Source organism: Phyllostomus discolor, chromosome 12 (assembly GCF_004126475.2).
Source record: "Phyllostomus discolor isolate MPI-MPIP mPhyDis1 chromosome 12, mPhyDis1.pri.v3, whole genome shotgun sequence".
In the NCBI taxonomy this organism is placed as follows: domain Eukaryota; kingdom Metazoa; phylum Chordata; class Mammalia; order Chiroptera; family Phyllostomidae; genus Phyllostomus; species Phyllostomus discolor.
The window spans coordinates 31,368,337-31,384,734 of NC_040914.2; the positions used below are offsets into that span (position 1 = coordinate 31,368,337).

At 52.9% G+C, this 16,398-nt stretch overlaps 1 protein-coding gene across 2 annotated transcripts in view; it reads left to right on the forward strand.

The window, feature by feature from the left end:
* The window catches only part of HERC2 (HECT and RLD domain containing E3 ubiquitin protein ligase 2), a 191,887-nt gene that overhangs the window by 99,878 nt on the left and 75,611 nt on the right, over positions 1–16,398 (forward strand). For both annotated transcript variants that reach the window (XM_036012745.1, XM_036012744.1), the window contains exons 31-43: positions 902–1,035; positions 1,588–1,761; positions 1,843–1,979; positions 2,668–2,819; positions 3,497–3,688; positions 8,645–8,832; positions 9,881–10,073; positions 11,473–11,655; positions 13,186–13,367; positions 14,190–14,337; positions 14,422–14,618; positions 14,854–15,084; positions 16,174–16,312. In XM_036012745.1, coding sequence (XP_035868638.1) covers positions 902–1,035; positions 1,588–1,761; positions 1,843–1,979; positions 2,668–2,819; positions 3,497–3,688; positions 8,645–8,832; positions 9,881–10,073; positions 11,473–11,655; positions 13,186–13,367; positions 14,190–14,337; positions 14,422–14,618; positions 14,854–15,084; positions 16,174–16,312 — 2,250 coding nt within the window. The remainder of the gene's footprint in view (positions 1–901; positions 1,036–1,587; positions 1,762–1,842; positions 1,980–2,667; positions 2,820–3,496; positions 3,689–8,644; positions 8,833–9,880; positions 10,074–11,472; positions 11,656–13,185; positions 13,368–14,189; positions 14,338–14,421; positions 14,619–14,853; positions 15,085–16,173; positions 16,313–16,398) is intronic.

Below are 16,398 nucleotides of genomic sequence, written 5' to 3' on the forward strand. Positions count from 1 at the left end.
CCGCTGCTGGTACAGACTCGGCGGTCAGACTGGTGGACGTGGTCCAGGCTGCGAGCGTACAGAAACGCTCTCCTCCGCCAGAACGTGCGGGGCCTCAGGCCCCAGTCCGAGGGAGCTGGCCGGTGGCCGGTGTGGAAGGGACCGGCCTCTCTTGGGCATCTGCAGAGTTTGAGTAAACCTGGCCTGCTGGGTTAGTGTCTCACTGCCCAGGGCTATGACCGTGTTGCTGGTTATTTATGTTCTGTGCTGAGAGGAGTGAGACTAAAGCCTTGGAAGGGGCCAAAATACAGAAGCGACGGCACCCATGACCTGGCACGTTCAGGAGCAGTTTCCTTACTTCCGGAGATGAGCACAGCAGGAGGCTCCAGCCCCCCTCGGTGCTGGTCCAGGGCGGGCTCGCCAGGGGTGGGGGCGGCCTGCTGCCTCCCGTGCACTGCCCGTGAGTGGGATCGGAGTTTGCAGTTTAAAGTTGTTTAAAAAAAAAATCTGAAGAATCGTATGTTTGACACATGGAAACTGCATAAAGTTTAAGTGACAGTATTCATATAAGTAAAGTTAGCTGCGTTTAATGCTACCACAGCAGAGCTGAATTTGTGCGATAGACCAATGACCCACAGAGACTAAAATGCCAGCACCTGGCCCTTTAAGAACAAGCCGGCGGACCTCTGGGCCGCTGCTCTGGGGCTTCTCCGTGGTGGCCCTCGAGTCCTCTGCCCTGTCCCTCACGTGGGGGGCAGGGTGGCAGAGGACTGTTTCTGGACGCCGTGTGCGAGTAATCGTGACACTTTTGTAGGTACTGAAATATTTGTGTCCTTTTCTTTTATGCAAATATAAGTAATTTGTAATTTGAAACTATGTTTAAATAAATGGTTTTTATAATGAATGATGTTTCTAAACATAGTTCCTAAGAAGCCAGAGTCTACCGACGATGAAGAAAAAATCGGAAACGAGGAGAGTGATTTAGAAGAAGCTTGCATTCTTCCTCACAGTCCCATAAACGTGGACAAAAGGCCCATTGCCATTAAATCCCCCAAGGTGAGGAGTTTCCCTGATTCTGAGGCTGGGTGTGTGGAAACACAGCCCATGGCAAAGGGACCCGCCGGGCCCCTCGCTCTGTCCTCCAGAGCTCCCCAGGATCCCAGGGTCCGCAAGGCCTATTCTGGTTCGGGTAACCCCGCCCCACTCTGGGAGGCTGCCATTGGGGCCCAGCCAGCCCCTCCCCTGCAAGGGGGACGGTCCCTCCCACTGTTGGCAGTGCACTGCTGCATCGCTCACTCACCATCGGTTCATTCATTCGCTCATGGCTGTCCGCTTTGCTTCAGGAACTGGCCAGGTCCGGAGACTATTCAATCCTTAACCTCTGTATGCCGAGTCAGCCCTTCCCGTGCCCACGAGCAGGGAGCTTTAAACTTCATTTATGGGCATATTTTGATGTCCTGCTTATTTTTACTCTAAGTTAGTTCCTACGTTTAAAAACGTTTTCCAACTTAAACTCACGGGCATTTCCATTGGGGTTTTTGAGGAACTGCTTGGGAACGCGTGATCTCGGCAGGGCAGACTCGGGGTGACACGGTGTTCCTTTCTCAGGATAAGTGGCAGCCGCTGCTGAGCACGGTGACGGGCGTGCACAGGTACAAGTGGCTGAAGCAGAGCGTCCAGGGGCTCTACCCGCAGTCCGCGCTGCTCGGCACGATCGCCGAGTTTGCCCTGAAAGAGGAGCCGGTGGACGTGGAGAAAATGAGGAAGTGCCTCCTGAAACAGGTAAAGGCTCCCGCTGCGAGCACGCTTCGCGGCCTCACGCAGCACGTGCTCGGCCCTGACCTGCGTGTGTCGGTGTTCCAGCTGGAGAGAGCGGAGGTCCGCCTGGAAGGCATCGACACCATCCTCAAGCTGGCGGCCAAGACCTTCCTGCTGCCGTCCGTGCAGTACGCCATGTTCTGCGGGTGGCAGCGGCTTATCCCGGAGGGCATCGACATCGGGTAAAGCTTCTTAACGCTTTAAATGTCACGCTATTGTTTTTGAGTTCTTGTGTATTTGTTGAATTTATCAGGGTGCCATCGGTCCATAAAATCACGTAGGTTTCGCCCAGACCAGTTGGTTGGGCGTTGTCCCGCAAAGTGAGAGGTCACTGGTTTGATTCCAGGTCAGAGCCCCTGCAGGGTTGGGGCCTGGTCCCGGGTCCGGGAGAGGGGGTGCCAGAGGCAGCCAGTCCGTGTTTCTCTCACACGTTGATGTCTTCCTTTCTTTCTCCCTCTGTTCCCCTCTCTCTAAGAATCAATAAATAAAACTAAACTATATAGGTTTCAGGTGTCCAATTCTATAATTTACCATCTGTGTGCTCAGCACCCTAAGTCAGGTCCCCTTCCACTCACACTCCCCCCACTTTACCTTTTCCTGCCTCCCCCCTCCCCCCATCCCCCCGGTCATCACCACACTGTTCTCCGTGTCCGTGAGGTTTGCTCTCCGCTCAGTCCCTTTCGATTTTTCAGCCAGCCCCCAACCCCCTCCCTTCTGACAGCCATCAATCTGTCCTCTGCATCTGTGAGTCTGTTTCTGTTGTTAGTTTCTGTCTGTTAGATTTCCTGATTAAGGAAAGCCATGGCAACAGTGCCCCATTCTGCTGAGGCTGAAGTAGCCTACGTGGCATTCTCTGTCTTTGTTTGAAAGGGAGCCCCTCACGGACTGTTTAAAGGATGTTGATTTGATCCCGCCGTTTAACCGGATGCTGCTGGAGGTGACGTTTGGCAAGCTGTACGCTTGGGCCGTGCAGAACATTCGGAACATTTTGATGGATGCCAATGCCAAATTTAAAGAGCTCGGTGAGTGGTAAGAAAATCTCACGGTTAACGATGGCTGTATTAAAGTTGCTCTTGAGGTTATGTCAGTGATTGCAGTGGCGTTATTTTACAGTTTGGCCCTTCATTACGTGTTGTGGAAACTCGCAAGTGCCCGTTTCGGCTCTTGGGAAGAGTTGAGTAACTTTGTCCATGAGAAGGGTCATCAAAGCAGCTTTAAGCTTTCTCAGGTTCTAAACCAAACCTTCAAAATCTGGCAGACGACCCCATCTCGTGGCACCCTAATATAAAGCTCTGACATCTCAACCTTTTACGTGTATCGGTGACCACTGTACACCTTAAAACCTGTATCCGGTATTAGTGCTTGCTTGGCTGGTAAGTCGAGCATCTACAGAGAAATGCTGGGACTGCTTCTGTGGAAGAGAAGTGGACCCTGTTAGATGTGCGCTGCCAGGTGTCAGCTGCCCAGTGGGGTGGAGGGGGCGGTGCTGAGTTTGCAGGCAGACAACCTGGCCCACGGCTGAGTGTGCCGTGATGGTGGTGGGATGATGGCGGAGTGACTCGGGGCTCCCCGGTTCCCACGCTCCGTGGGACCCTCTGAGAAACAGATCCAGTTTTAAGAAATCGCTCGTGCCTTCTGCATCTCAAGCACGTTCCCGTATCCACGCACAAGAAATTGACGTGGTGCCAATGCTTTTCAGGGATCCAGCCCGTCCCGCTGCAGACCATCACCAACGAGAACCCCGCGGGACCGAGCCTGGGCACCACCCCACAGGCCCGCTTCCTCCTGGTGATGCTCAGCATGCTGACGCTGCAGCACGGCGCGCACAACCTCAACCTGCTGCTCAACTCCGGCACGCTCGCCCTGGCGCAGACCGCGCTGCGGCTCATTGGTGGGTGCACCCTGCCGCCTCCTTGGTGATGGCGTCACAATTTTGCCTGGCTCTCTCTCTCTGTCATTTATTTTATTGGGGCGAGATACACGTTACATAAAACTGACCATGTTAACCGCTTTGCGTTCATAAAATTCAGGGGTGGTAAGTACACAGGGGTGTACGAGCTTCCCCACTGCCTGGTTCTGGCACTTTTCATCCCCCCACAGGCAGGCCCACTCGCATTTAGCAGTGACATGCTAAAGTTTCCCATTCCTTCGGCTGTTGGCAGCCACAGACCTGCTTTGCCTGGTTTGGGTGTTTCACATGAATGAAATCGTACAGCTTCAGCCTTTTGTTTGTGGTTTATTTCATATAGCAGGCATCAGTACTACAGACTGAAAAGAATTTCATCAAATACATTAGATTTCATTTATCCATTTGTCCATCAATGGGCCTTTGGCTGGTGTCTGTGTTTGGCCACTGCGAGCAGTGCTGCCGGGAACATGTGTCTCGGGTCTTTTTTTGGACACCCTGGAGGGAGGCCACAGGGGCATGTGGAAACCCCGTGTTTATCCACTGAGGGCCCCCAGACTCCTGCGGCACCGCACCCGTTCATGTCCCCACCAGCCACTGACAGGGCTCTGTTCCTCCACATCCTTGTCAACACTTGTTATTCTCAGGTTTCAGGATTGAGGCTGCCACAGTGGGCTTGAACTAGTTCCTCATTGTGGTTGGATTTACATGTCACTAGTAAGAAATGACGCTGAGCCTCTTTACCCATGGCTGTTGGCCATTTCTATCTTTGTTAGAGAAATAAATGTCTATTCAGAGCCCTTTCCCATTTTTAGGTTTGGTGGTTTGTCTCTGTGTTGTTGACTTGTAGGATATTCTGGATATTACACTGTTATCAGTTACATGATTTGGAAAGATTTTCTCCCACTTGGTGGGGTGTGTTTTACTTGGTGTACCGAAGTTTCAAATTTTGATAAAATCCAAAAATTTCTCTCTTTTGTTGGTTGTTCCTGCTTTTGACACCATGTCTAAGAAACCATTGCCAAATTCGTAGTCATGAGGATTATCTATTACCTTTTCTTTTTTATGCTTAATATTTTTAGTTGTTATATTTAAGTCTTTGGTCAATTTTTTGGTAACTTTTAAAAACATGGTGTGATGCAAGGGTTCACTTTATTTATTTATTAATTTTTAAAAATGTTTTATTTATTTTTAGAGAGACGGGGAGGGAGGAAGAAACAGAGGGAGAGAAACATCAATGTGTGGTTGCCTCTCACACACCCCCTACTGGGGACCTAGCCTGCAACCCAGGCATGTGCCCTGACTGGGAATTGAACCAACAACCTTTTGGTTTGCAGGTCTGCACTCAATTCACTGAGCCACACTAGCCAGGGCTATTTCTTTGGGTTATCCAGTTTTCTGGGTACCATTTGTAGTACCATTTATAGAAAAAATTCTTTTTCTAAGGTCTTGGCACCTTAGTAAAAAATGGTTTGACCATGGATATATAGGTTTCTTTCTAGACTTTAGTTCTGTTCTGTTGGTCTGTATGTCGTTTTACTAATACTACGTTGTTTTGAAAACTAGCTTTGTGGTAAGTTTCAAAATCAACAAGTGAGTCCTCCAACTTCGTTTTAAAAATATATTTTTTATTTACTTTTAGAGAGAGAGGAAGGGAGGGAGAAAGAGAGGGAGAGAAACATCAGTGTGTGGTTGCCTCTTGTGTGCCCTGTACTGGGGACCTAGCCTGCAGCCCAGGCATGTGCCCTGACTGGGAATCGAACCTGTGACACTGTGGTTTGCAGCCCGGCACTCAGTCCACTGAGCTGCACCAGCCACGGCTGTTTTTTAAATCTTAAGATTATTTCAGGTATTTGGGTCCCTTGCATTTCCATATGAGTTTCAGGGCTGGCTTTTCCACATCTGGAAAATAGGCCAATGGTGTTTTCTAGGGATTCTGCTGAATCTGTAGCTTGTGCTGGGAGTGTTGTCCTCTAACGAGATTAAGCCTTTCATTCCATGAACTGGGGATGGCTTGGTGTTTATGTAGGTCTTCTTCCATTTCTTTGGGCAGCATTTTATAGTTTTATTGTGATTGGGGTGATGCTGGTCTCATAGAGTGAGTTGGGAAGTGTTGCCGGAACACAGCTGGGAGGTGTTCTGTTTTGGGTAGATGTAGATAATTGGCATTCATTCTTTTTTTTTCTTATTTTAATTGTTGTTCAAGTACAGTTTTCTGCCTTTTACTCCCATCCCAGCCTACCCCTCCACAGACCTCCCAACCTCCCTCCCGTTTCCATGCCACCCCCCCTTGTTTTTGTCCATGTGTCCTTTATACTTGTTCCTGTAAACCCTTTTTCTTTTCCCCTGAAATTCCCTCTCCTCTCACTCTGGTCACTGTCAGCCTGTCCTCTATGTTAGTGTCTTTGGTTATATTTTGCTTGTTTGTTTAGTTGTTTAAGTTCTTGTTAAAGGTGAGATCATATGGTTTTTGTCTTTCGCTGCCTGGCTTATTTCACTTAGCATAATGCTCTCCAGCTCCATCCATGCTGTCACCAAGGGTAGGAGCTCCTTCTTTCTTTCTGCTGCATAGAATTCCATTGTGTAAATGTGCCCTAGTTTTTTGATCCATTCATTGACTGATGGGCACCTAGGTTGCTTCCAGCACTTGGCTATTGGCATTAATTCTTTGTCTGTTCGGTAATTCAGCAGTGAAGCCATCTGGTCCTCTGTTCTTCTTCGTTGGGAGGTTTTGGAATACTGATGGAATTCTCTACCTGTTACGTAGGTCTGTGCAAATTTTTTGATTCTTCTGAGTCAGTTTACATAATTCGTGTTTTTAGGAATTTATCCATTTTATCTAAGTTTGCGGATTTGTCGGCATACAATTGTTCACAGTACTCTCTTGAAGTCTTTTTTATTTCTGTAGAATCAGCACTGTTGACACTTTCATGTCTGGTTTTAGTTATTTGCATCCTCTCTTTTTTCTTTAAACACCTAAAAGATTGTCGGTTTTGTTGATATATTTCAAAAACTCCAACTTTGATTTTGCTGATTTTCTTTTTTTCCTATTATCTACTTATCTCTGCTTTAGTCTTTGTCATTTCCTTCTTTTTGCTAACTTCTGGTTTACTTCGTTCTTACCTTCTAGGTCATCCAGGTGCAGGGTTAAGTTATTGATTTGAGATTGTTCTTTTTTTAAAAAAACATTTAATGTATTTATTTCTAGGGAGAGGGGAATGGTAGGAGAAAGAGAGGGAGAGAAACATCAATATGTGGTTGCCTCTTGTGTACCCCTTACTGGGGACCTGGCCCACAACCCAGGCTTGTGCCCTGACTGGGAATCAAAACAGCCACCCTTTGGTTCTCAGGCTGGCACTCAATCCACTGAGCCACACCAGCCAGGGTGAAATTGCCCCTCTTCTTATGTTGTCTCCCTTTTTCCCAGTGCTCTAGAGTTTAAAGTCCAGCCTCCCGGCTGGCTGCCAAAGGCTGGGGGTCTGTCCCGGGAATTCATGCCTGTATCTGCTGCTTCCCCTGACCAAGTGGTTTCTCTTTCATATATTTAAAGTGATTTTATGTGTATACATCCAGGCACAATAGCCACAGAATAGTAAGCCACTTAAGAAAAGATCCCCTTTTTTCTAACTACAAATGCAATGTATTCCCAGCCTCCACAGTGCATCTGGCATCTCCAGGGTTAACGTGACAGCAGCTGAGGTGGGATCCTGGTGGGAATAAAAAAAGACCTTTCCCCCAGCTGGTCTCGGTTTTCTCCAGCCCTGGGAACTGAGTGCCCTGTCTCTTCCCTCTCTGAGGAGAGAGGAAGGGAAACTTTACATTTTTGGCCTACCCAGGCCACCTTCAGGCGGGATGTTTGGGCACCTTGTTCCCCCTGCTGGAGGACAGAATAAAGATAAAGGAGTCTCAGGCCCACGTGTCCGCCTTACTTCAGCCAGCAAGGCCACCAGTGGCCCGGGAGTCCAGCAAACGACCTCTGGGGTTGGACTTGTCCATAGCCCTGGTAAGCGTCGGTTCTCACTCAGCGCCCGTTGTGTCCTGAGGATGATTCCATACCCCCAGGGACCAGCCTATCCTCATGCCCGTCCCTTTTTCTTCCTTTTAACAGTGAGGGTTGTTCTTTCCAGAGAGTTCCACCACTGCCATCCTTGTATCAGGGTCCTCGAGACCACCCTCAGGTTCGATGACAGAGTAGGAGGGCTCCTAGGACCCCGCACATGGTCACACTCAGAACCGAGATTCCTTCAGCGAGGGGACACGGGGCACACTCAGCCGAGGGAAAGAGCGCCGGGCGGGGTCTGGGGCGCACCAGACGCCAGCCTGTCTCAGCGGGGCCCCACGGGACGTGTGAGCTGGGACAGCACGTGGGAGGTGCCGACTGCCCGGGACACTCCTCAGGACCTGGTGCCGAGGGCGTCCACGGGGCTGGTCACCTGGGCACCCCTGCCTGGAGGGACCCCGAATCTGGACCCCAGAGGGGGAGCAGGTCTCGGCTGAGACCACGTCCTTGGTGCCAACAGTTCAGCGCAGTGAGGCTTCCTGTCACTCAGGGAGCAGGGTGGGGGGCACCCTCCCGAGGTCCAGGGTCCCAGAGGCCGGCCAAGGGCCCACCGAGCACGCAGGACTTCCTGAGGCTGGCGGTCTCTGGCTGGCCTTGTGCACTCTCCTCTGCTCAGCACCGTAATTAAAGTTTAATTTCTCATGGTTAGACATTTAGGTGGCTATCTTTTGTCTCTTCTAATAAAAACATGCTGAGCATTTTTCTGTCTTAATTACTTTGCCTTTATATCTTTTATATCTCCTGATACATTGATGAAAAATAGACTGTACTTTGTAGGTTCTTTGACATTATCATTTTCTTCAGTGCTTATTAATTTTACAACCGTGTGGCGAGGAGGAGACCGTGGGTCCTCACGGCTGCTGTTTTCGATGTGCTGACAGGCCCGAGCTGTGACAACGTGGAGGAAGATGCGAGCGCATCTGCCCGAGGCGCCTCGGCGACCGTCCTGGAAGAGACGAGGAAGGAGACGGCTCCGGCGCAGCTCCCGGTCTCAGGGCCGGAGCTGGCCGCCATGATGAAGATCGGCACCCGCGTCATGCGGGGCGTGGACTGGAAGTGGGGTGATCAGGTACTCAGGGCTGACTCCGACACAGCAGCGCATAGCCGTCAGCTGCCGCCGGCCTGACCGGCTCTCTCTCAGTGGGTGGAGTTTGGAGCGGAAGCACCCCTGAACTAGGGATGTGTGTGGTTACCAGGTGACACAGCGGTTGCTTCCTGATGACAGGTGTATGGAGTCGAAATGAGAGAGTGACAACATCCTGTGTTGGGGCGCCCCACGTAGGTCAGGCCCGTGGGGAGTGGCGGCTGTTCTTGGGGAGCTTCCAGGTGGGGGCTCAGATTGAGGTGCAGCCAGAACCAGGGTGGGGGAGAGTAGGCGAGCGGGACTGTTGTCTTGGTTGGTGTGTCCTGAGTGCTCTTGGCGGGACCCCCTCCTGCTGCCTCTGCATGCCTGGTACGAGCTCCCTCTCAGCACCCCGGCCCGGCAGTCCCAGGCGGTGGTCGCTGTTCTGTTTCTCACTGTAGCACATGGCGCCCGATGTCGGTGAGGTCTCTCAGGTGGAGGTCAGGGGGCTGGTGGCTGTGCCATAACCTCTGTCCCAGCCAAGGACACTGCTCTCCTTCCTACATTGTGGAAGCATCTGTGTCACAGCCAGGTTTTCTCAGCCTCTGCTGGCAGCGTGGCCTGTCTGAGTCACACTAGAAAGCCATGTGTCCTGGAGCAGCCAGGTAGCTCCTGCTAGAGACAGCTCTCACTCAGGAATGAGAGACGGGAGCAGGGCTAAGCGAACAGTGCGAGGAGACACAGGTGCTCACTCCAGGTTTCCAGGCTGCAAAGCCCCGTGAGGGAGTGAGAGGGCTGAGGAGAGGGTGCCAGCATAGCGGGGCAGCCCCGTCCCTGCAGGGGCCCAGGGAGGGAGCGCCCTGAGACAACATGTCTGCCCTGCACCCATCTGGGAATGGAGCGGGAGGCAGGTGTGTGGTGCTGTTCAGTGCACGGCGCATGTTGCAGACTGAGGGCCGTGCTCAGTGACTCGGCTGCTCTCCTAGGCCCTGTCTGCGGGACGGGAAAGGTGGGTGCGCACCCACGTAGCTGATCTTTGTTTTGGTGTCCGCAGGACGGACCTCCTCCTGGCCTGGGCCGTGTGATCGGTGAGCTGGGGGAGGACGGCTGGATCAGGGTCCAGTGGGACACGGGCAGCACCAACTCCTACAGGATGGGGAAGGAGGGCAAGTATGACCTCAAGCTGGCGGAGCTGCCGGCCTCCGCGCAGGCCTCGGCCGAAGACTCGGACACAGAGGACGATTCAGGTGGGTGCCTGGGGGCTCCTGGGGCCAGGGCAGCCCAGCCCGGCATGCCGAGTCTGCATGCCAGGTGGTCAACCTGTTCACCTGGGTGAGGGCACATGGTCAGGACCCTGCTGCAGACGGTGCTCTGTGGCTTCGGGCTTCTCCTCAGGCTACAGGTCATGTAAGCCCCATGTGGCTGTGTCGCAGGAGCACAGCTGGCTCTGGGCAGTGGCAACTGCACGGGACAGACCTCTCCTCCTCCTTCAGAGAGAGTGCAGTGGGGGGCGGAGCCTGGTGGGGAGGCAGGGCCTGTGGGGAGGCGGGTCCTGGCCCTGCTTGGAGCCCAGTCAGAACCTGGGCTGGGTCTGCCTCTTCCTCTCACCTGCCCTCCAAAGTCCTTTACTAACTAAATGCTGCTCCTTAGTATGAATGGCCTTGAGACATGCAGAGGTGAGAATCTGGAGTGACCCAGAGTTAAGTCTTGTCTAAGGAAGTCCACGGTTTTCAGAGGAGCACTTCATGGCATTTTTCTAGACGGGCCCAAAAGACCCTGGGATGCGTGAGTGGCGTCCTGTGGCTGGTCTTGGTGGGATGGTCCAGGCGGCTGGACCTGACTTGTAGGACTCAGGTGCTGGCCATACGTGCAGTGTGTTCAGGCTGCTGACGCGACTTCCCTGGTGAGGGGTGGGGAGCTGAGAGGCTGAGTGCGGCAGAGCAGGGGTGGTGCGGTGGTGGGGAGGGCTGGTCTCTGCGAGTGCAATTGTGGGCAGGAGGCTCTCGGGAGTAAACAGGCGACGCCTGCTCTGTGGGCTCTCGGCAGTGGCGCCTGTGAAGCCGTGTGGGCCCGCCTGGCAGGTCAGCACAGGTTTGCTGTCACTGCATCTGCCTGCACGGTGTCCAGGCTTGGTCTCCTCCTCCTCTTCCCAGCTCTCCGCCCGGGGCTTCACTCAGGGAAGTGGGAGCCTTCATGGGCCTGGCTAAGTGACAGAAAGGGGGCGTGGCTGCCACGTACCCTCTTGTCTGAAAGTCAGGGGCCTGGACAGGCGAGCCTGTGATGCCCTGTCCTTGCAGACTTCGTCTTCATCCAGGGGGTGGCCAGCTTGTCAGCAGCCGAGCTTTGACCTTTGTTAAGTCCTGTCCCTCAGGGAGTGGGTCCTTGCAATTGTCTCGGTGCTTCCGAGCTGTGTGCTGTGATTGTTTTTTTGAAAATTTAAGAAACTTGTTTTCTTTGTGGATGGTGAGCACAGAGAGGGTGAAGGTGGGCATTTAGCGCACCTGGAATTGCACCTTTCTTATAAAGAGCTCCTTCCCTTTCCAGAGTAAAAAAAGAAGAATCTGATGGTAAGTCCCTTAAAGTACACTCGGGGACGCCTGCCAATTCGACTTGGAAGTAGGGGTTCTGGTGTTTTTTTTAATCCAGAAGCTGAGCAGACTGACGGGAACACGCACCCCACGGCCATGCTGCTGACCAGCACCGTGAACTTGCTGCAGACTCTGTGTCTCTCCTCGGGTGTCCATGCCGACGTCATGCAGAGCGAGGCCACCAAAACTCTGTGCGGGCTGCTGCGGACGCTGGTGGAGAGTGGGACGGCGGACAAGACCTGTACGTGGCGGGGTCTGTGGGCGCGCCGGGGTCTGAGTCACCACAGACTCGGTAGCTGATTCAGTCTGCTCGGGCTGCCATGCTAAAGCACCGCAAATATGTGGCTGACACAGTGCAAGGGTCTGCCGTCTCCCGTCCTGGGGTCCTCAAGTTCAAGGTCCAGTGTCAGCCAGCAGGGCCAGTTCCCTCCAGGGCCTCCAGGGCCTTCGTCCCAGGCCCCCTCCACCCGCTGCAGTGGTTCACCCACCCTCTTGGACATCCCTCCCATGTACATTTCCCCCCCATCTTCACAGGCCGTTCTCCCCAGCGGGGAGCATCTGCCTCCACACTGCCCTTTGCGTAAGGACACCAGGTCCCTTGGATTAGGGTCCTCTCATCCATGTGACCTCGTCGTAACTTAATGGGTCACAGTTTCTGTGACTATTTCCGAGTGAGGCCACATCCTGAGGGACACGGACGCCTCCCCTGTGCTTCTGTGTGCCCTTTTCTGTCCCTTAGAAGGACTTCCGGTGCGTTTAGGGTCACCCACATCCAGGACCTTCGTTACAGCTGTGTGGAGTTTGTTTCCAAATAAGGTTGCGTGCTGAGGTCCTGGATGAACACGGATTTGGGGGGATGCCGTTCAGCCCCCTGCAGTGTTGGAGTGTGTGTGAGGGCTTGGGGAGAATCAGTTAGGAAGTGGGGGGTGAGTGTGTATGTACAGGCACGTGTTTGAGTGCATGTATGAGTGTATACGTGTGAGAGTGCTTGTGAGTATGTGTGAGTTGGGTGTGAATGAGAGACTGTGTGAGTGAGGGAGACAGCATGCAGGCACGGGTGTGTGAAGTGAGGATGTGTCTGCAACTGAGTGTGTTTGAGTAAACACTCAAGTGTGTAAACACTGAGTATGTGTGCTTGTGGGGTGTGAGTGGACATGTGAAGGTTGGTGTTTGTGTGCATGAGAGCGGGTGGGTGTGACGGTGCAGGAGTGAGCCTATGCCCCTTTACGCTGGCAGAGCAGGGGGGCAGGACCCTGGGGGCGGGGCCCCCACAGGGCAGGGGGTGGCCCAGACCCAGATGGAGGGCAGAGCAGATTGGTAGGGTCTCAGCTGAGTTCAGTTGGATCAAGCTCTTCTGTTAACACAGGCTTCTTATGCTCGGGTTGGCCATTCTGAGTGCAGAGTAAGTAGAAAGAGCATTAGAGGGGATGTTTAAAACACTGAATGTTAAGAAAGGTGTAACAGGTGCACTCCCACAAATCATGTTATTGAATTGTGAATCATTTTCCCACGACCTGGAAACAGGACATATAGTTCCTAACTAGTGTGAGTTACTACACGACCTTTAAAGGTTTTAGAAATGTCAGATGTTCCTTGAAACAGCTCAGAAGTCTTCTTCCGCTTCTCTGTCTCACTTTGAATGCGTGAACTTACCGTACATTTGCCAGGCAGCTTATCTATTGAAAGGAGGAGCGGGTGAATTATTGGACGTCGATCGAGGTCAGGCGGGTGACTCTGGAGCGTGTATGTCAGCAGGCCCTGTCGCCCGCAGCCTCGCCGAGCCGGCTGGTGAGCCGGGAGCAGCACCGCGGCTGGTGCTCACTGGGCTTCGTGCGCAGCATCGCACTCACGCCGCACATGTGCGCCGCGCTCAGCTCCCCGCCCTGGATTGCCCTGCTCATGCGGGTCGTCGAGGGACACGCGCCCTTCACGGCCGCCTCGCTGCAGCGCCAGGTAACATGGTGCCTGCTGGCCTGTCCCGCTGGGCGCCACTTTGGGGACCTTGGGGATCACTGGGAGGAGTGGCGTGAAGGTGCCAACATTGCCGGTTCTCAGTATTAGGGGGCTGGGTTCAGCAGTGAGTGCAGAAAAGAACTCGAACCAACACGAAGCAGATTTGTAAAAACTTGGAGATGCAATTGGGTTTATTAAGAGATTCAGAAATGGGCAGCATCCCGCCTAGCAGCTAGGAGGTCACTCTCCGATGTTGGTTTTGCAGGAGCGAGGGGCCTCGGTCCTCAACGGGCTTTTCTGTGAGGGGTGAAATCTCATCCACTTCCCAGGGGTTGTGGGTGAAGGTCTTGAAAATCAGACTAAGACGAATTTTTTTTTAAAGATTATATTTATTTGTTTTTAGAGAGAGAGGAAGGGAAGGGTTAAGAAAGGGAGTGAAACATCAATGTGTAGTTACCTCTTGCGCCCCCTACTGGGGACCTGGCCCGCAACCCAGGCATGTGCCCTGACTGGGAATCGAACCAGTGACCCTTTGGTTTGCAGGCTTGCATCCAATCTACTGAGCCACACCAGCCAGGGCTATTTTTTAATTGAATAAGTACGTGCATCTGTAAAGGAGCTCGTTTTTTAAACCTCTGATCATCTATGCCATTAATTGACTTGGCTGTGATTTGGCTGTAAAATAAGGAACATCAGAATTCTCACAGGATTAATTCCATTATAGAAACAGAAAGGAAAGAAAGAGAAAATAAAATTCCCGTCTCCTCCCGTGTCACATGCTGGTTGTCCTTAACGCTGGCCGTTCTGACTCGCCCCCTGCAGATCCTAGCCCTGCATCTCCTGCAAGCGGTGCTCCCGTCGTGGGACAAGACCGAGCGGGCGAAGGACATGAAGGGCCTGGTGGAGAAGCTCTTCGGGTTCCTGGGCAGCTTGCTCACCACCTGCTCCTCCGACGTCCCCTTTCTTAGAGGTGGGCCGCCCGCCTCCCACGTCCTGGTTGGTGGCATCGGCGGGGCGAGCGGGCGCCCCCTAGCGCCCTGTCTGTTCCCTGCAGAGTCCACCCTGCGGAGGCGGAGGGCCCGGCCCCAGGCCTCGCTGACAGCCACCCACAGCAGCACCCTGGCGGAGGAGGCGGTGGCCCTACTGCGCACGCTGCACTCGCTGGGCCAGTGGAACGGCCTCATCAACAAACACATCAACTCCCAGCTGCAGTCCGTGAGCCGCGGCTGCGGGGCCAAGCCGGCTGACGGGGTGGGTGCCCGGCGTTCGCGCCTGCGCACTGGCCTCCGCGGAACGTTACTGTAACTTAGAGCTTATCTTTTTAAATGCTGTGGGTTTTCTCCAGAGATGCATTTTAAAGTACGTGTTACTGGTGATAGTTATTGAAGACATGAGTATAAAAGTGAATCTGCCCCTCCTGTAAGTGGTAGGACGCAGGAGCTCCCCGGCTCCCGTCCGTCTCACCCAAGCTGTCTGTCCACCCCAGGCCCTGCTGGAGGACTGCCCCCTGGACTGCGAGAGCCCCGAGGTGAGCGGCCTCATGGCCGTCCTGGCTGTCATCGGGGGCATCGACGGCCGCCTGCGACTGGGGGGCCAGGTCACGCACGAGGAGTTTGGGGAAGGCACCGTGACGCGCATCACCCCGAAGGGCAGGATCACCGTGCAGTTCGCCGACATGCGGGCGTGCCGCGTCTGCCCGCTGAGCCAGCTGAGGCCGGTAGGTGACCCACGCCCGTTCCCGGGTGGTCAGGCAAAGGGGTTTTCTGTGGGAACCGCGCTCTCACGTCAGCGCCGGGCTTGTGGGTCACGGCTGCCCTCTGGAGGCTTCCCAACCGCAGGAACACTGCCTGCCTTTCTCCCTGGTTTGCCTTGTGTGACCCGGATGAGTAGGGTCTGGCTCCCAGGGTTATGAAGATTAGTAGTTCACGCCTTGTTTTAGCCTAAAAGACGGGCGAGGGCAGCGGCAACCTAACAGGCATCATGAGCCTCTACATTATTTTAAAATGGTAATTGAAGTTTATTTTTGTCGAGTAGTTCAACTTTCTAAAAAGCCTAAAAATGGTTCCTTTAAAACAATGTAGAGCCCTGGCTGGTGTGTCTCAGTGGATTGAGCACTGGCCTGTGAACCAAAGGGTTGCGGGTTCGTTTCCCAGTCAGGGCACATGCCTGGGTTGTGGGCCAGGTCCCCAGTAGGGGGCATGTGAGAGGCAACCACACATTGATGTTTCGCTCCCTCTCTTTCTGTTTCCCTTCCTCTGTCCCTAAAAAAAGATAAATAAAATATTTAAAAAAAATAACCAACATTAAAATTTTTTTAATTAAAAAAATAACCAATGTAGAAAATGCTTTTTGATTGTTTTGTGTGACATGGTTTCTGTAGCAGTGACTGTCATCTGAAATCTGAACTAGAGATGCCCAGGAGAGGGAGGGGTTTGTGTCATCCTCATGTAACCTAAGTTGTATTCTGACTGTGTGTTTCTATAAAACACTTTTTGATTGTTTTAGAAATACACATACATTATATAGTATACTTGAAATGTATAGAAAATGCCTAAGTAGATAATAATTACCATCCTGATATAAGTGCTGTTGATAAGCTGATGAAAAAAGAAACTTAGGTTATATTTATTATACATGTAAACATCTTCCCTTTAGCATTGTCGTTTAAAATGATCGTTCTCAGATGTCAGCAGACTCTGGCCATGTCAGGTCTCTCAGAATTAAGCTCGTGGTTATGCGAACTTCCGGAACATTCTGCCCGTCCTTGTCCCGGGCCACGCGGTGACGGTTTTCGCTCTCTCCGCAGCTGCCCGCCGTGGCGTTCAGCATCACCAACCTGCCCTTCACAGAGCCCATGCTCTCTGTGTGGGCGCAGCTGGTGAACCTCGCGGGAAGCAAACTGGAAAAGCACAAAATAAAGAAGTCACCCAAACAGGGGTTTTTAGGTTAGTGCGTGGCCACTGTCGGGGCTTACATGGACCGATGCTGTTGAGCAAAGGCGGGCGTAAGGGATGCAGAGGGTGACTCGGTG